The sequence below is a fragment of the Cupressus sempervirens genome, chromosome 7, assembly GCF_028749045.1.
Source record: "Cupressus sempervirens isolate cs-2001-9-10 chromosome 7, ASM2874904v1, whole genome shotgun sequence".
Taxonomy (NCBI): domain Eukaryota; kingdom Viridiplantae; phylum Streptophyta; class Pinopsida; order Cupressales; family Cupressaceae; genus Cupressus; species Cupressus sempervirens.
Window position 1 is genome coordinate 28,263,425 of NC_143124.1, and position 19,875 is coordinate 28,283,299.

Below are 19,875 nucleotides of genomic sequence, written 5' to 3' on the forward strand. Positions count from 1 at the left end.
TTATATATATTTGTTTCTTCCCCTGTCAAACATGTTTTATTTGTTTGCCCACATTGTTTAGCACAATAATTACATAATTTTCATTTATTTTTTCATAAAGTCAATTTTGCGTTTTGCGTTTTAGTTGTTCTTCGGTACAAAAAAAATAAAAATAATCATCATATAATAAATTTTTGGGAGCTTTAGAAACAAATTAAGAACCATGTTCTAAATCTGATGTCAAAGAAGAAGAGAAGAGCACCAAATTTGATGTCAAATTTTAACGAAAAATACTGTTGTTCTTTTCTAGTACTTATAAAATACATGTTTTTAAACAATAACATGCATTATTATTAGCAATGACAATAATACTCCTAAAGAAGGATTGAAATTGTCATTGTTAAGACATACCTTTAAGTTGAACAATTAAGAGATCAAGTGTATGAAAGTATCGAACCATGTGCTCTTCGCCTACTACATGATTTAGGTGGCCAAAATAAATGAATTTCTCATCACACTTCAGGATCCTTAACATCAAATCTCTAGGTTCTTTTGATCTAAGCACACTATTTACATTGACAATTATTTTTATAATCCCTATTCTATTTTTATTTTTGTTAAAAATTGGAAACTGGAAAAAAAAATTGATCTTTATAATTTTTCAATTTCTTCTTCCAAAAAAAGCATAAATTTGTTTTCTTACGATCCATATAAAATTATATATTTGTTTCTTCCCCTGTCAAACATGTTTTATTTGCTTCTTTCCCTGTTTCTCCCCAAGACGCCCCCTTTCATAGAAAAGCTTGAACAAATTGCCATACATTCTCGATCAGTGAAATTTTTACATCAGTGAACTTCGATCACGAGCAGTGTTTATAAACCAACAGGGATTGCATTATTGCGGCAGACATCAATTGATATAGACAGTCAGAGAGACTCGAGAGAGGGCGCTACACAAAAGATTGTCAAGTACAGGGGAAAAATGTATGGACAAAAATAACGAGATTCGCAAATTGGGCGCGCATCTGAGTCCCTGGAGGATGTGCTATGTTCTCAATTATATTCAGCGGATGCGAAATAGATACTTTTTAATGTCTAGCACTCTTTGGGATGTCTGGAGCTCCTAATACTTGCAATAATCTGAGGGTACACATCATCTGAGGTGATTATATATGACAGAGTATAGCACAGAGGTGTAGTAGCTTTTATTAGATTTTCAAACAGGGTTATAACATCCAGCAATATTTACAAACAATCTGACCTCATCAGTTAGAGAATGATGGAACACTAAGGGTGATCCCAAATTATTAAAATTATCGTCGTCGGGTGTCTCATAAAAGCATTTTCTTATTCAATCTGGTCCACTTTGGATACTGTGGAATCATTCAAAAATAAAAAATAAGTTCACTTATCGTAAGATCCTGTAGGGTGATTAGAAATGTACAACAGTTTTTTCTTGTTTCTACAGACTGGAAAATTCAGATTAATTAATATCAGGGTAGTATCCCATCAATTTTTACAAAATGCGATCACCAGTTGCAAACTGCTGCTGAGCTAGCCAGTAAATTGGAGGTTTATAAACGCCAGGGAATGTATATATATGGCAGACATCACTATTGACAGCCAATACCTTAAAAGGCACTGTTGGATGCGCACCTGGAACCCTGGAGAATGTAAGTAAGATACTTCTAGTAGTTTTTGTAAAGTCTAGAGCTCCGAAAACATTTCAAAATCTGAGGGTGTCGACTCCTACGGCCCTGCTGCAGAAGCCACTGTGTTCCAGAGCTTCTTACCGGCTTCTTGTCGCCCAGACTCAAACCACTTCAACCCACACAATACCTTAAAAGGCACTACACTGAAGATTACTAGAACACCCATTTGGAGAATGCTGTTGAGCTAACGAATTACCGACGAACTGGTGGCGTTTATAAACGCCAGGGGATGTATTTTTGTGGCAGACATCAATAGATATTGACAGTCAATGCCTTAAAAGAGGTGCTACACTAAAGCTGTTAGAACGCAAAATAATATGGACAAAAATAGAATGAAATGTACAAGTTGGATGCGCACCTGGAACCCTGGAGAATGTGAGTAAGATAATTCTAGTAGTTTTTGTAAAATCTAGAGCTCCGAAAACATTTCAAAATCTGAGGGTCTCGTCTCCTACGGCCCTGCTGCAGAAGCCACTGTGTTCCAGAGCTTCTTACTGGCTGCTTGTTGCCCAGACTCAAACCACTTCAACCCACACACCTCATGTTCATGCCCTCTGTATGTATCCACAATGTTTCTTTAACGAATATGACAATATTTCTTAAAAGCACCCCCGGCAATATCTGTACTGGTTCTAGTGGTCTTTGGAGTGTCTGGAGCACCAAATACTTGCCAAAATCTGAGGGTCTCATCCCCTGCTGCAGAAGCCACTGTATACCCATCTGGACTCTGAGAAACATAGAGCTTGTTATTATTAGCTGCTAATTAAAAAACAAACAAGCGGGAGAAAGAGTTGGAAAGCTTTTCATCTGAGTCTTGATTGAATAATGAATTTTCATAGAAGCTTCCTTTAATATTCAATCTGATGAGAGTGCAAAGATTTGATTGAGTGAATAAACAATAAATGTATCAAGGAAGCTTCTAATTAAAAGAGAGCTTTTTCCAGAAGCATGGCAAATCAATGTGCAACTGTAGTTACCTGTGCTAGATATAGAACTCTAGAAGTGTGGGCAGTAAGATCAGCCATTTTCACCATGGATGGATACTTCCACAATGTGAGCTGATTTTGGCTATAGCCATGAGAGCTGAGCAGCTCCCTCTGGTGCTTACTCCACAAGAGGGCACACACCTGAGAGCCAGTATCCACGGAATTAAGGCAGGAACCAGTGTGGGTATTCCACATTTTAATGCACCTATCCGCAGTTCCTCCTCCAGATGCCAAAAGATTGCTCTGAAATGGGCACCAGGCCAATGCCTTTACTGCAGCATTGTGAGCATCCAAACGGTGAGTGGCCATGCTCCTCCTTTGATCCCAAATGTGAAGCAGATTGTCATTTCCTCCACTGGCCAGTTGTTGCCCTGACTCAGACCACTTCAACCCACACACCTCCTGCTCATGCCCATTGTATGTATCCACAATGTGCTCCCGTATCCGTACATCATGGTTCAAAATCTTGGCATCTAGACCTCCAGACGTGAGAATTGAATGTTGGCCCTGATTCCACGCTAGGGATCCCACTCTTGCAGTGTGCCCTTTCAATGTCCTCAGCTGCCGATTGCTCTCCGTGTCCCATATCTGCACATTGCAGTTACTCATACCCACCGCAATGTGTCTCCCGTCACATGCCCAATTAACACTTGTTACGGGGCCTTCCTCCTCAGTCATGCTCATCAGCTCTGAAATAAGGCCCGTGGAGGCATCCCACAGATACACTGTGTCCCCTAGCGCTATGGCTAATACGTTTTTCTCACCCCAGTCCATGAGATTCAAGTAGTAATCATCCACAATCTCTGGAGCATCCAGAGTCCTCTCCGGGCACTGTGACAACATAGATCTTATCAGAAACCCCTCTAAGAGAAGATGAAAATTAAACCACTGTATTGAGACTAACGTATGAGGGTTTAAGAAATAATAAAAACACTGACACTATTTCTGCATAATGAATTGGTTTAGCAAATAGTAAAAACGCACATAATGGTTTTGCCTAATGAGTTCGCCTCCAACAAGCAACTCTACTACCATTATAAATTTTATAGAGTATCAAATCAGCGTCCCCCATTTTCTAGGCAACTTATAAAACCATATGGTTTGAAAATATACGCGGACAACAATTAAAGCTTTGAGCCACTGTACATTCAGGAAATAGTTTGTCTTAAGCAAATCCAGGGCCTAGTTTACAACTTTTACGATATCTAACTAGGCAATAGCTAGGCAACCTATAAAACCATATGGTTTGAAAATATACGCAGACACCATTTTGAAGTATAGAGTCACTGAACATTCAGGGATTAGTATGTGCTTAAGCAAATCCAGGGCCCGGTTTACAACTTTAACCAAATCTGGGGCTTGGTTTACAACTTTTACCATATGCAAACCTCCAAAACCGTGGATATCGTTCGACTTCTCAAATCATCTAGGGCTTGGTTTAGAATTTTTATCATTGTAAACCCCAAAATCATTTTGAAACCATTGTATACCACTGGTTTGCAACTTTTAAAGATAGAATGAGAATAAGCCTTGCACTAACTTAAAGAATTGAACTGTCGAACCTAATGAATGAGAAATTTTATGGTTTAGAAATTTTATCATTGTAAACCCCAAAATCATTTTGAAACCATTGTATACCACTGGTTTGCAACTTTTAAAGATAGAATGAGAATAAGCCTTGCACTAACTTAAAGAATTGAACTGTCGAGCCTAATGAATGAGAAATTTTATGGTTTAGAATTTTTATCACTGTAAACCCCAAAATCAATTTGTAACCATTGTATACCACTGGTTTGCAACTCTTAGAGATAGAATGAGAAGAAGCCTTGCACTAACTTAAAGAATTGAACTGTCGAGCCCAGTGAATGTCTTTATCCTAAGCAAATGCAAAACTTAATAAAGCTAGCATGAAAACTGCAAATAATAAAGCTAGCATGAAAACAGCAAATAATAAAGCTAGCATGATCTCTCAAGCCCCGTCAGAGAACGATTTTGGTTATGCAAGCTTGAAAACCATGATAACCCCAGAGGATGTTGCTGCGAATACTGAGCATGACTACAAATAATAAAACTAGAATAGAAATCCTTGCATTACCTAAAAAATTCACTAAAAACTGGACAGGACTCTGTAAAGAATAAACCTTAACCAACTGTACAAATCACCATTACAGTCCAACTTCAACAGGACAATGAACAATTACTAAAACCAGCAAACGGAAACATGATTTCTGGATCCATAATGGTTTATCATAGGTTTCTGGATCTTGATTGTGTTGAAAAAAATTAAGTCGACATTTCAGGTAACACCATAAACCATCACGAGAGAGCTCAAGACGGTTTACAGAATGTGATCCAAAACATTAACAATTTTTTTGGCACAGTCAAGATCGAGATGCATACGATAATCTCAACTGTGTTAGAAAAGTTTGAATCAATATTTTAGGTCACCCACTGTGAACCATCAGCAAGGCAAAAGAGAGTTCAAGATGATTCTAAACCTTAACTAAAAAATATTAACAAAGTCAAGATCCAGAAGGATATGATAAATATAACCATGATAGTAAATGGTAAATTGTAAGGTCCAACAATCTCTTGTACCTGCGGAATATATCGATGTGTTCTGGATTTGGGCTGAAAAGGAGGAGGAGGAGCAGACGAGTAAAGGGTACTGATGGCTTCTTGTGCTGGAGGGGGTTTGTTTTGAAAAGCGAGAATCCTGGATTTGGGAAACATTGTTGCGGAGAGATGTTTCCTGTAAGCTTCTCTAGAGGCATATGGACTATCAGGGCAAGTATTGTTTTCTTTTTCCTCGTCATTTAGGGATACCCGAGCCACATCCAAATCGCTGGAAGTCCGATCTGGAATAAATCTATCACTCTGCACATTAACGACAACCATTAGTTCTACTCCTGAACCCTAAAATCATTAACATTTCTCATTAGAAAACATTTATACTCACATTGTGCCTGATCAGGTGACTTCCCGTATTAGAATTTTCTTGCATCGGATGCCTCTGCCTTTCCTCAATCCTCCTGAAAGCCTTCTTTGGGGATTCCATAGCCATCCTATCCTGCAAAACTAAACAAACCTACAACCGAAAAGGAAAAAGAAAGAGAGAGAGAATAAATACAGACCTATACAAAAAGGAAAGAATGAAAGATTTTTAATAGAGTCCGCAAGGCAAAAGTATGCGACCCCTGAACACCCCAGAATAGGGTATACAAGTAAGAATGAGCTGATATCCTGCCGGAGAAGCTGTTTCACAACCCAGCACTTGTAAGCACTCGCAACAAATAACTCTTCGAGTCACGAGTTTTAAGGAGGGTTACACATGACATATATACACGACCTCGCAAACGGTCACAAAAATGGAAATTATTTTTTATTCTGTTTTAAATCCGGAGATGCATACGTTTAGGCCCAACGGTCATCTTTGATTCTTCCACATAGTTGGTCGGCTTGTCGATTTTATATATATTTTAAGTTTATTATTCAGAGCTAAAAGATTTTCACAATATTATTATTTTAATTTTAATTTTTTTTTATAATAGTAGGTTTAATTAAAATAGGAATCCAGTTCTCATAATAGCATATGATTATTGTTGATTAAGTTATTTATGCTAATTGTAAATGGTTTAATTTGGTACTAATAAGAAGTTTTTGTAGATGAGTGATTTCAATGGTATTTTTATTATCTTTCATTTGTGTCTATATCAATAATTTGGAATATATTATAAACATTTGATGCGTTCTTTTTATGATGAGGTTAGAGTCGTATTATAGATATCGTGATATGGTGATATCAATATTTACTTATCATATTCCTCGATATGTTAGCAATGTAGAGAGTAGATTTGAAGTTGTTTCATAATCTTGATCTATTTTATAGAAGAGCATATACGATTATTTACTTTAAAAGATCTTTGTAAAAAATATCATTTATCAAGTATTTATTCTAATACAAATGTGAAGTTATCTTAAACTTTAAATGTAATTTTATAGTCACTAATTATAGTAAATACCTTGAATATGGATGAATTCATTTTGATTCAAGTGATGTGGGTTCTTATGTAGATTAAATGCCTACTAGAAACAAATGGTGTCCCAAGGACTGTAAAGGTTGGAAAGGAAACAATAGAGTACACCTTGGTTATTAAAAATCAACATGGAATTTCAAAAATATTGTAAGATTGCAACCATAATGTGCATAACAATTTTCACTCCCCCAAAAGAAAACAAGAAACATGAACTTTCTAGTACATTCACTAATACATTTCCCCCTAATTTTTTACCTCAATTTTCGACCAAAGGCCATATTGGCCTATGAATGTTTTATTTTATTTTTTGTCCAATTTGGTCAAAATTTAGACCAAATCAGGGTTTCCCAATTTGGTCAAAGTTTCTACCATATCAGGTTTAATAATAGCAAGCAAAAAAGAAAGCTAACATCAAAACATTTTATTTTTCATAGGTCATGTTTGTTCAATGAGCTCTAGAACCACCACATCTCTCATCCCAACCAGTGTACTCAGTTGAAGCAATAGAAGGGTGAATTCACTAAGGCCCGATAGAATTGTAGGAGATGGGATAGGAAGAGATGCTTGCACTGGTGGATTTGTATCTGCATATAGTTCTGGCTCTCAAACTTGTAGGATGCAATGACACTATAGTTGGGATGCTTCTTTTCATGGCAACTATAGTTGATTAATCTTGCCCTACCCCTACCCTATAGGTTCAGTCTAGTGGCCATCAATTTTTTGACTCCATCTGAACTACCATGGCAATAACATACCCAAGAGTTCCTTTTGCCCCACCCCTAAAATAGATTAATTGATTATTGAAAATTATAGGGTAGGGGGACCATACCACACCATGGCCCTATCATTTTTTAGACAACTTTGGGCAGCGATAATCATTCTAGTTCATCGATACTTCCTACCCCAAATCTAGTCTTATAAGAGCACATGAGACATTTGAGGTAAGAGCCAACCATTTTCCATCGACCAATCCACTTAGATTTATGTTTATTGCATTTGAGGTAGTGGTTTTCATTTTGCATTGGAGATTTTCCTATTTATGGTTGCATTTATCATATGGTTTGTAGGTTATATTTCTCGTATGGTTGCCATTGCAGATGTTTGTTTTGAATTTGTTCATGATAGTCCATAGCCAATGTGTCGCCAATTTTATATAAATCTAACATGAGTGATGCCCATGGTCTATCTCCATCTGGCGCAAAAGATCTCCCCACACGAATTGTAAGCTTAGACGGTAATCTTTGAAATCATGACAATCTCTGTAAATAATTTATGTGAACTAGATTCACTTTATGACAACCTACACCTATTCTCATTCACATTCACTCATCTCCGATTACAAACTCAAAATATTGATTACATCAGTAGTACATTTCCTCTTGTTTTTCCACCAAAACTTTTGACCAAAGGCCATATTGGCCTATGATTTCATTTAAAAAAAAAAAAATCATCTCTGTGTTGGTTGAAATTTTGACCAAACTAGGGTTTTATGCTTGAGGTTGTCAAAATTTTGACCAACTCGGGTTCATAACAAAAAAAGAGAAAATTTCAGCTTCGCAGTAGAGATGGCAACAGGATGGGGACCAACCAACGATAGAGGGATCATGCAAGCATGAGAAACTCACCATATTCAGAGCCCTTACAATTGATGCTTTCTCCACCATTGGTCCTTCTGAAGCTCTTGTCTTTGCTATAGGCATAGTTAGGTCAATGGTTGGATTTGGATCTCCTCCTAAGATCTGCTGGGAGCCCCGGCTTTGGGACAGGACTAGAGCTAGGAATATAGCTTTTAGTTCCTTGAGTCGATCATTACTTGCATCTACCTACCTGAGCCCTTCTATCAGTACCTCAATCACCTATGGCCATTCTCTCTATTCATGTGAAGTTACTCGAGCAACCAAAGGTTGTGATGATAAGTGTTTAAGTCAATAACGATGAGTTCTAGGTATGGAGTTATGTTTATAATGCCTAAGTCAAAATCAGAGTCAATCTTCTCCATTTTTTCATTATTTCCTTGGTACAATTCTAACAAATATTGAATCCCTTGCTTCTTATAGCCTTCCCCCTATGTGATGAATTCAATCCATTATTATACATGGATTGCCCCATAAATGTGGGAGCTTTTTGAGGTAAAACATTTGAAGTTGAGATCGAATAGGGTTGTTTTCTCATATGACTTTCTCTTGTTTCTCGATCATGGAGGAGGGACAAAAAAAGTGGTATGGAACTTAGGAACAGAGATGGGGATAGGAGCTCCCACTGCCTAGGCTGAGCCAGGTCCAGTTTGACCAGTCGAATCAAGAAGTCTCCTACTGTCTGGGGTTCGAGCATATGGGGTTATGGATGATTCTATGGGTGAACAAGAGACTATACATTTCTTTTACATTCTCTTCATTTGGAGCCATCAGATGCCCAATTTGGTTAAAAAATATAGGCAATTACAACAAGTTTTCCCTTGCATCCCAATTTAGCAATACACACATTCCCTTTTGATTTACTAGAGAGATTTGATTTCTGCCTACTTTTTGATGAGATTTAAAAGATTCCTATTATTTGAGAATCTACATGATAAATTTTAAGCCATGATTTTCCAACCCAAGGATAATGCATATAATGAAAATATAGCTCTTAATTAAGTAAGGTTCAACGTGCAAATTTAAGGTTTTGTTTCACAATGGCTCTGTTGGGATCTTTATTGTCATATAAGGATCGAACATCAGAGTTCCAATCTTTGATGGAAAAGCTGAAGAAAACTCAAATCCTTGATGGAAATGAATATGCCAGGGCCTCTACAGCTGCAAATTCTATTGGCTCATATTTCAAGAAATGGGCTTCCAAAATTGGACTTGGTATTCATGAGACTTCTCAAAAGATCGCCAGGCTTGCCAAGAGTAAGTAATATTGGCCTATTTGAAAATATAATAATTTGTAGTGGCTATTAATGCTTTCTTTTTGGGGTCTATATCTATCCTGGATCATCTTCAGACATGTCAGACTTGTAGTTATATTTACTTAATTTTGTTTGGTTGGAGTCAACTCTAGATGTGCAGTAGGGGCTTGGAATGCCATTTTGGATTAGGGTACCGGAGAAAATGATTAACAGTATGACAATCTTATATGTTCATATAATTTCTAGGGATGGTGGTAGTAAATATTTAAGAGTATGATAGTCTTATATGTTCATATGAGTTCCAAGAGATGTTAGTAATGGGATGGGTCCTCAGCAGGGAAAATTGAACAGGTTTTTAGTTCTGTATTCGCTTCTAGGTTTGATTGTGTATTTTTTTTAACATCAACGTTTCGGATCATACTCTATGATCCATCATCAGGATGATAAAGAGAGCTAAGAAACAGAATGATTTTCAAAGAACATTTTTTTTTGTATATGTCAAGTTCAAAAATAATAAATGCAAGATTTTCATTGTCCATATAAAAGTAATTTGGTGAGACCATGTAGACTTAGTTTACATCAACATTTTGTAATCCATCTTCTCGTGTTCAATCTTCTTCACATCTACATATTTTCATGATGAAAAATTACGTAGTTATATGGTATAGCTAAAGTCTATTGATTACATCCAGATATATTTTAGAAGAGGAACAACAAAATTTAAACATTTCTAGTAATATTCGTCATTTCTCTTAATTCCACCTTTGGAATAAGAATTTAGCAGATGTATATGGGGTTTTTTCTTCTAGAAGGGATATTGTTTTTCATTGTAGGAGGCCTACTCCAATCCTCATTGCAAGACTCTTTGTTTTAACCACTTAAATCATCTATAGCATGAAAGATGATGATCCCCTAAGGTTTATCTATCTCTTCTTGGCAGAATCTATTCTATCTTGCTTCTTTAGGTTTCTTTTTGGGAGAAAACATTTTGTATGTGGGTATTTAACATGGCTTATTAGAACCATCCTTTTCATCCACCTATGCTATGTGTAATGGAAATGCTAATTTAAATAAATAAAATATTAATGCATGAGTTTAAAAATAAAGTAGGAACTCCCATTGTGCAGATTGTTAGATCCCATCAGTGAATAGTTTACAAATATCACACATATATATGAGTAATCTAGAAAACTGAAAGTGACAAATGCTTCTTTATTCTTTAAGTATTAAAAGCCATTTCAATTTCCCTCGGTGTCATACTTAGGATATCCTCTTGGCCAAACTACTAAGAAAGATTGCAAAAAAATCCCACCACCATTTATCCATCCTCAAGCATTTCTCTATGGATGTGCATACATGACATACTACAATATTTATAGTTGTGTCTATGGAAAGGTACTTTTCCAGCTAGTGAGATTGTACAACATGAGCATCGAAGTTCACAACTCACATCCCTAATTCCTACACTGCTTGGTTGAGCAGAACTAGTATATCCAGAGTTGTTGCCAAGCACTGAAAATCTCTTCATAGTAGTTGTAGCTCATTTTTCTCTCTCTATCACTTGTGCCTTCAATAATTCTTGTAGAAAACAAATATACATTTTTAGAACCCATCAACCTTTATGTCATTCACAAATTTTAAGTCTCAAGATGATTTGATGACATTTGACAACAACCTCTTGAAATGCCTGTGAATTCATGTTAGGCAATGTCTTTCCTTTCTGAAGAAGGTAGGAAACACCATCTTGTCCATAATACACAATTGTAGAAGTTGCTTGTTCATTCAATGATTTTTCCTATAGTAGAAATATCACCCTTAACTAAGAAAAGACAAAAATAATATATCATAAGAGTAATATTTCACTATAAAATAGAGTAAGCAGGACTAAGTATAAAGTTCAATTCTTTCCTAGCTTGTTTTATTCAGTACTAAGTGTAAGTCTAGATTATGAAAAATGTGTTCATTAATGTTGGAGATAATAATGAGCCCTCTTTGCTTCAGAAGTTAAAAAGGGAGGGCAGTCTAAAAATTTCCATCCAGTCCTTAATGGAATAAAAGGCTAATAGAAATGAAATTATATTTGACCACAAGGCCAATGTACCTATTCCTTCTCTTTTTCTTTATGCAATCTCTTCATCTCCTTTGCTTTAGCTTTCCTCTTGGCATCTTTGTCAACCTATAAATGTAATAGGTTAGAGAGGATTCTATCTAGAAAATCAGATCATAGAGAATATTAAAAGACAATCCATAATATTGGTACAAGATGGTGTAATCTATTTTCCAATTGTGATTAATAAAAGACTTATAGGCATGTAGAAACTTGGAGAATTTCAACATAGCATAACTCAATGAGGTTTTTTGAATGCTAAATGAAAATAGAATCAATAAAACTTAAAAACAAAAATCTAAGGCATCACTAAAATCATCAAAGCCAAAGGGATACAATTTAACCAACATTGGAAGTGTATCGACTTATTGCTTAGCAATATTAAGGCATGAAGAAAAATAAAAAATGTAGTTGAGTGGCTAAAGAAAAATAGGAAGAAGACCTTGCAATAATATCATTGTTACCAAAGAGATCTTCATATGACTACAACCACATGTATAGTGGGTGCATAACAAATTCAGCAATGCACTATCCCCAAGAGAGACTTAGTCTTTAACTCAAAGAATTTTAATCTAAGTTCAAGGACCAAATTGACCCATGGAATGCATTCCAAGGTGAGAAAACATAGGAAAATAGAGTAGTGTAAACCTGAGATGTTGAAGTAGGACTCCAAACCGACCTCCACGCTAGTCAACATATCTAACCTCTCAATGGGCCAAACCCCTGAAGGTAACCTTCACTAATAACCTCTAGTGACACATCTTATATGTTTCTGTCTTATACATATGTATCATTGGTTAATATATATCTAGTTTTGGGCAACTCTAGTCTATATCAACAAGATTATAATCTTTGGATCCTCTATGCTCCTTTCCATCCATATGGTTGTTTTTTTTTAAAAACCATCTTTTCTAAGTGATCTTCACCTAGAGTCTTTTTTGTTTTACTCTTCATAAGTTTATTTTTATTGAAAAAGAAAATAGAATATTTTCCTTTCCACCACAAAGAGGTCAACAAAATAAAGCCATCATATGATGACTAGAGTTATGTAGAAATTTCAAACAAGTAGGATCAAAGACCATTGAACTTATGGGAAGAACAAAAACTAAAGTTGCATTGACATGATTAGCTATAAAGAATGCTCCAAGAAGGAACCAATCATCTTTGAGTAAAAGAAGCATGTTTCTGTGTTTCCTTGAAAAATGTAGTTATGGTTTTTCAGAGGTCTACTAGACAATTTTTGAAGCTGGTGCATTTCACATTAAACAAAACTCTAGCTGTTGGAAATGATTGAAAAGATCATGAATGAAGAATAGTGGAACTGGTAAAGAATGTTTTCAATCATTGTTTTGTCATTGATGTCAAACTTGCTATTTGCAGGAATGAAAATTTCTTAAGTGATCTAAATACTATCAATTGGTTGATTGAGAAGGAGGAGGCAATCAATAAGATGTAACTAGAGCACCTAGAGAAAGGTTGAAGTTATGATGTTGTAATGAAGTATAAGGATCAGCTAAGCCATTAATGAAATAGTGTATTGATGACATACTCTAAGACACAAGGAATGGACACACTAAGGCACATCAAAGATGTAAGGTTTAACTAAGTCATTTGTAATGCATAACTAAGTTCATTTGTGAGAGCCGAGCAAGCTAGTTAGTGTCGAGAAAATTCTCAGTTGAAGCCGAGCAAGTTCAACTTCAGTGTGTGCCGAGAAATTCTTTAGGTGCTGAGAAAGATCATTCAAGTGCCGAGTAACACAAGATTGTTCAAGTGCCGAGTAACTCAAGAAATTTCTTCAAGTGTCAAGCATCAGTAAATGTAGTAGAAGCCGAGTAACTCGGTTAATTTCGAGCATCAGTAAACTAATGATGCCAAGTTGCTGCATTATTTGTTAAATCAAAAGATTCACCAAATCAGTAATGATAAGTTTTTTACATTGAATTTTGTGAATTAGTTGGATGATAAGGATGATGAGTAGATGTCATAGAATTTTATGTAAACCATGCAAACCAATTCAAGGCCAATGCTGATGGACTTATCATGAAGTTTCTGGAAGAAACAATTTGGAGGGAAAATAATATCGTTCTCTCAGATCAAATCAAATTGATGAGTGGGAAGATTTGAGTGAGAAATGTAGAACAAAAATTCTTTATAAGGAGTTATAGTCAGAAGATCAAAGTGTGGTAGTGGTCGTGGTCATGTGAAGAAGCCAAAAGAAGGTTAGTGTGAAGTGTCAAGAAGATGACACAATGAGGAGTAAGCACAGAGCATCAAGACTCTGAGTTGATCAAGTGACCATAGAGTGCATTGGCATAACGAGTGGAAGAACTCAAGGAGACAGATCTTGAAGGGTGAACAAGTTGTCAGCATTGCAAGGAAGAAAATCCAAGCAAAGAAAAGAACTGAAGATAGATCTAAAATTTGCAAGGTTAGAGTTGCAATCTTTATTAGGTCAAAACCTTTCTAATACTTTCTTACCATTGTATTAGACATTGAAATCCTAAATTTCTAGGTTAGCTTAGTAGCTAGGTGGATAAGCCTCAAGAAAAGGATAGAAGATCCTCAAGAGAAGGATAAGAGATCCTCAGGAGAAGGATAAGAGATCCTCAGGAGGAGGATAGGAGATCCTTAGAGAGGGATAAAAGATCCTTTTGAGAAGGTGACTGTAAATCCCATGGACTTGGGTGGGCCTAACAACTCTATGTAAGTCCTTTAATAGGGTGACATTCTAAGTTGAATGTTCTTAAGTCCTCTAACATGGCACACTCCTAACAGGGTGTAGAAATCCTTTAACAGGGTCACATTTGACTATGTGTAAAGCCTTTAACAGGGAAAACCATTAGAAGTGGTTGAAATCAATTGCGCAATTTTTTTGTGGGTGTCATCCCCACCCCAGTTTTACCTTCTTATTCCTGCAAGGTTTCTGGGTCACCAAAATCCTTTGTGTTATGATGTGATGCATGTTTACTTTTCATGATTGTTTAATGTTTAATTGCATGCATGATAATTTCAATTATATGCCATTAAGGATTTTACAAAAAAATTGTATTGGAAATTATTGGACCTTGAATAACTAATTCACCCCCCCTCTCAATTATTCTAAAAGAATTCCAACACCAGCATCTTAAAATTCATTTAAATTGATCTGCAAAATTCACATTACCGGCTTTGTTGCTTGGGCAGCTTCAGTTTCTACTGCCAATGGACTTGGCACATTGGCCAAATGCCAATCCCACATATCAGGATATGCAACCATGAAATGTCAAAATAGATTTCTTATATCCTTGTCTGATGCTAATACATATGGTGTCTAACCTCTCTCATCTTTAATGCAATGGTCATTGCCTTACTCCAATAGCTCAAGAACATGTGATGTGTTACTAGACTTTACTGCTTCATGGAGTGGGGTTAATTGGTTTACCATTGTTGTGTTACTGACATTACTAACATCAAAAATGCATAAACCATCCAAATGTTCTGTCTCAGAAGAAAATCCAAGAATTATTTCCTTTTGTATTTTCTTCTTGTTTTTTATTTTAATTTCAATTACCACTTTCTAAATTCTCTTTCTCTCTATCTGAGCTTGTAGTTGGTTCTTGTGGTTGTTTGGGAACTTGGTTCTTTGCTCTTTCAGGGAGGTGTACAAATGTCAATTAACTGTAGATCTTGTTTGCTTCTTTCAGTGTTGGTCTATGTGTGATAAAGGGTATATGTCTAACACAAGTATCACAATAACTCAAAGGTGGGTTTTCACCAACGAAAAAGATCCAACCATTGCTTGAAGGAGCATGAATATATATGCTCAATACTAAGTCCAAGTAACATTTCCACATAGGAAGAAACTCTAGAATTTCTTGTAAAGAAACAATCATATAAGAAGATTACTTTGCAATATTTTACCAGAGAAGTGACAAAAACATAAAAAGAAAACTATTACAATTTAACAAAATAGAAATTGTTGATTCAATAATCACATAAAAGTGATGGGAGGTTTCTTGATATGCAAGCAACAAGAAACAATATTTTTGTTGGTTTTATTCTAAATGGACTTCTTGCAAGTTTGATTCTCCATGCGATTGTTTTGTATAAACTTGCTTGGCCATTTCCCGTTAATTTAGTTTAAGTGCATTGGTTTGTAGCAAAAGGAGTGGCATGGTTAGCTGAATTCTAGGAGTTGATATTGAATTTAAACTTGCTTGAACTACCTAAGAATAGTGACTATGCTAGTTAATAATTGAAAATCTTCAAGCTTATGGAGGGAGGCAATGATTGCCAAGATTTCACACATATTACTGATGATTGTTATAGTAATATCAAATATGGTTGCTCCATTCACATGGAATGTTAGTAATGTTCTGATGTATGAAGATGCAAACCCCATCAATAACCACCTAGAACACACTTAAAATACTTAAAGCAATCCTTTAGTATAGAAAAAAAGATGAATTCAACATCATACAAACAAAACCAGATTTAAAAAAAAAATCCAAACTTGCAATATCATTTGACAACAATATGCCAAGCCTATTGGTTTCATATTACATCATTCCAATCTAATTTGGGCTTGAATCATAGACCTACAATAATGGTGTATTTGCAGCAACCAATGGCTTCCAAATGCTTTCCTTCAAGCTCCCCAATCTCCACCATCAAATCTGTAAATAAATTAAATCACCCTCCTCTATTTCCTTCATCACCTTCCATTTTATCTCATTTACCACAATTTAAGTTCCACTTGCTTCACATTCAATTTTGAATTTGGATTTCAATTTGGAATCTCCATTCAGAGTTTGACTTCTTACAAAACCTCTTACAACATGCTAAAATTAGTTGTCCATGGAAGGCTACCTTGTCATGGTAAATTGATGTTGTATTAAATAGAGGAGATTAAAGCTCCTTATCTAGATTTACAAAGAGAATGTTTCTAAAAGAAACAATTTGAACTAAAGATAGAAATAAAAACTACCTAATAAACTAAAGAGTAACTAAGCTGACTGTTAAAGAAACATTACATTATTTTAATACCCTCCCCTAATGGTCATCGTTTAATTGTTGTCTTTTGATCACAAATTCTTAAGGACACTCTATTACTATTGACCCTCTTTAGATTTGCAAAGTTGTAATTGCCAAGAACCCATTCTATTGAAGTTGGTTGTGATAAAGATTATCTTGATCTCTTATTTGTCTATGTTTGATCTACTGCTCATATACCTCTGGTGCCTTTTTTGGTTTCAGATTTTGTGCTTGTAAATGATAGGATCTCAGATAGAAATAATATAATTCTTAGACAATTTGTATTTTATACTTGTACTTGATCTTTTTTGTGTGCAGCAGGTCTGCAACTTTCGTTGGTCTTCAATGCTAGATGAAAATAATCTTTATATTGAATGTCAAGTACTGATTAGGTGGTATTTGATAATCTGCAATATATATGTATGTATGTATGTATGTATGTATGTATGTATGACTGTTGATCCTGGGACTACAAGTATGATTGTTATTGATATTGCTTTGTCCCATCAATGAGTGAATATATATAACACATGAGGGGTCATGTCCCTATAGGGGCATGACCATTGGTCAATAATCCAACCAGTGCATAAGACTAATCTTCCAATGACTAATCATGTCCAATAATATCATTTAATACAACACTTCATATATATCAATGGTAAGATGAAATGGAGCTTGATACGTGATCAGTGATAACACAGATGTCTCAATATCAATACAACATGATATGACTCGGTGACAGTAACAAGTAAAGCTCGATCTAAATCATAAACATGTCTTCTCTAAGAATTTTTTGCAAAACTTCTTAGAAACATACTCCACAAGAAGAAATTGAGAATTGCTTGGAAAAGCCATCTGATTCTAATTTGCCTTCAACAACAATGGTTGGTTCTATGAGGGCACCCCTTTGCCTAATTTTTGAATAGCAACAGAAACTGGCAGGTCTCTGTATAGAGAATTTCTCTAGTTCTCAAAGATTTGATGGAACTCCCACCAAAACCAAAGGGAAGGTTGTGGAAAGGTTGATGATTCAAAGTTACCTTCTTTTACATCACCACAAAAGAATGGATCTATACCATCCTCAACTACAAATGTGAATAAAAGAAATAGGTTTAGCTAGGCACAAAGACATGAAACCAATATCACTAATGGGAGGCTGTCTCCACTTCCATGGAACAATCGTAGTGAAATATCTGGAGACACAAATTTTACTCCTCAGTCTTTAAATAATGCATTTGGAATTGAGGAAAACCATGCAAATGGGAATGCAATTCAATCTAGTAGAGGGTTTGTTGTTGGCAATGGAGGTTCTAATAATGCAACTCCTTACCCTATAAAAACTAGAGGGAAGGTATCATCGAATCATTTAGACTACGATTCTATTAGTAGTACACCTACAAAAAGTGTCTCAAGAGCACTCAACAATGGAGCTTCTATTGGCATGGCCACCAACATTTTTAGATTTCCTACTTCTCAGAACTCGGCTAGAAGAATTGGTCATGCATGTAAAACTCTTGTTGTGGCATCAGCAACACCTACAGTGGTAAATACAGTTGAAGTGCCACATTTTGAACTCAAAGAAGATCCTTCATTTTGGATGGATCACAATGTGTAGGTGATGAATCTATTTTTTCTTCTTCCCATTAAGCAGAGTCTTTAGGTTGAAAAGTGAAACTTTATTTTCAACTTACATCTCTAGCTATTTGTAATTCTAGTTTTATTTCTTTCTGTAGGTTTTACTTCGAATAAAACCTCTTAAATAGTGAAAAAGTAGCTTCTCAAGGGTATAGTTGGTGTTTGAAGCAAGAGAGTGCCCAAAGTATTACTTTTCTTGGTCGTCTTGAAACATGTTTCACATTTGATCATGTTGTTTGTGAAACAACAACACAGGCATACTACATACAGATATAATCACATATCTGATTGGACATCTTATGATTACAATCTCATTTGAAAATTGTTCTGATCATAAGAGATGCTATTTAAAGTGCTTGGTTTTCCAATGGTGGAAAATTGCATGTCAGTTTACAATAACTGTATGTTTGCTTATGGTCAAGTGTGTTTTGGATCTTCTCAATGTTTATGACTCACAATTGTATGCCATTATTTTTGACACATAGTTATGTGATATTTTATCAGATGGTATTTTAATGTTGTATAACACATATTCATGTAATTTTCTTTCATTCATGCTAACTTATGAGATATTTTTGTGTAGACAGGAAGTGGAAAAACACATAAAATGCTTGGTGATATAAATGAATTAGACTAGAGACCAAGTGGAAATTGTGGAGTGACTCCTCAAATTTTTGAGTACTTATTTGCAAGGATTAGAGTTGTAATCTTTTTTGTTCTTTAATTTTCAACATTTTAATTTTTTTATTTAATTTGTATAGTTGTGTGAATGCCTAGCATAATTGCTTTCCATGTGAATGTAGGAAGAAGAAATCCATGTGCACAAGAAGTTGAGATATGTTTGCAAATGCTCTTTTCTTGAAATTTATAATAAATAGATAATAGACCTATTGGAGCCTTCATCAATTAATTTACAAGTAAACCACCAATTTATAATGTTTTAACGAGTTTTCTTCTGTTAAATGCTAACATTTTTAGAAATTATTCCTCTTCAAAGAAGCATCTACTTTTTTGGACATCATTTATCGCTTTTACGACATTCAATGCCATGCTTTTATTGAAGTTTCATTAGCTAGTCCACAAAAGAAATGGTTGAGTTCTGGTTCACCCAACCAAATAAATTTTCTTCTTTAAACAATATGTTTTGCATTTGTGATCATGTTCCATAGGACTCTATTTTCTAACATGCAAAAATTATTTTTCTTTGTACAGTTGCAAGAAGATGTTAGAAAAGGTGTACACATTGATAATCTTATAGAGATTGAAGTTAAAAGTGTATAGGATTTTGTTCAGCTTTTGTTTTTGGTACACTATATATTTCATTGTAAATTTAACCTAATCAAATTTTGGTTATGATAATAGTTTAATCAGTTTGCAACTTACTCTAAATATTGTTATGATTTCTTTATGATTGATAGGGAGCATCAAATAGAAAGGTTGCATCAACTAATATGAATTGTGAGAGTAGTTATACTAATGACCAATCTTTTTGTAGCATGTGGCAATCATTTGA

The 19,875-nt window shown here is 35.2% G+C and overlaps 1 protein-coding gene and 1 pseudogene across 2 annotated transcripts; both read right to left on the reverse strand.

Annotated features, from left to right (window-relative positions):
- Positions 1 to 1,162: 1,162 nt before the first annotated feature.
- LOC149545258 (cell division cycle 20.2, cofactor of APC complex-like) lies at positions 1,163 to 5,987 on the reverse strand. 2 transcript variants are annotated; one of them, XR_016353554.1, is made up of 5 exons: positions 5,637 to 5,943; positions 5,276 to 5,554; positions 2,669 to 3,508; positions 2,050 to 2,418; positions 1,535 to 1,894 (listed from the first exon to the last, which is right to left on the reverse strand). XR_016353554.1 is itself a non-coding variant. In XM_089790614.1 (4 exons), the coding sequence occupies exons 1-4, from the start codon at positions 5,739 to 5,741 to the stop codon at positions 2,269 to 2,271; spliced, it is 1,374 nt and encodes a 457-aa protein (XP_089646740.1). In that variant the 5' UTR covers positions 5,742 to 5,987; the 3' UTR covers positions 1,163 to 2,268. The 2 variants fall into 2 exon arrangements, 1 of the variants encoding a protein (XP_089646740.1); XM_089790614.1 differs by having other exon boundaries at positions 1,163 to 2,418; positions 5,637 to 5,987.
- Positions 5,988 to 10,922: 4,935 nt separating this feature from the next.
- LOC149545259 (uncharacterized) lies at positions 10,923 to 15,586 on the reverse strand (annotated as a pseudogene).
- Positions 15,587 to 19,875: the final 4,289 nt, after the last annotated feature.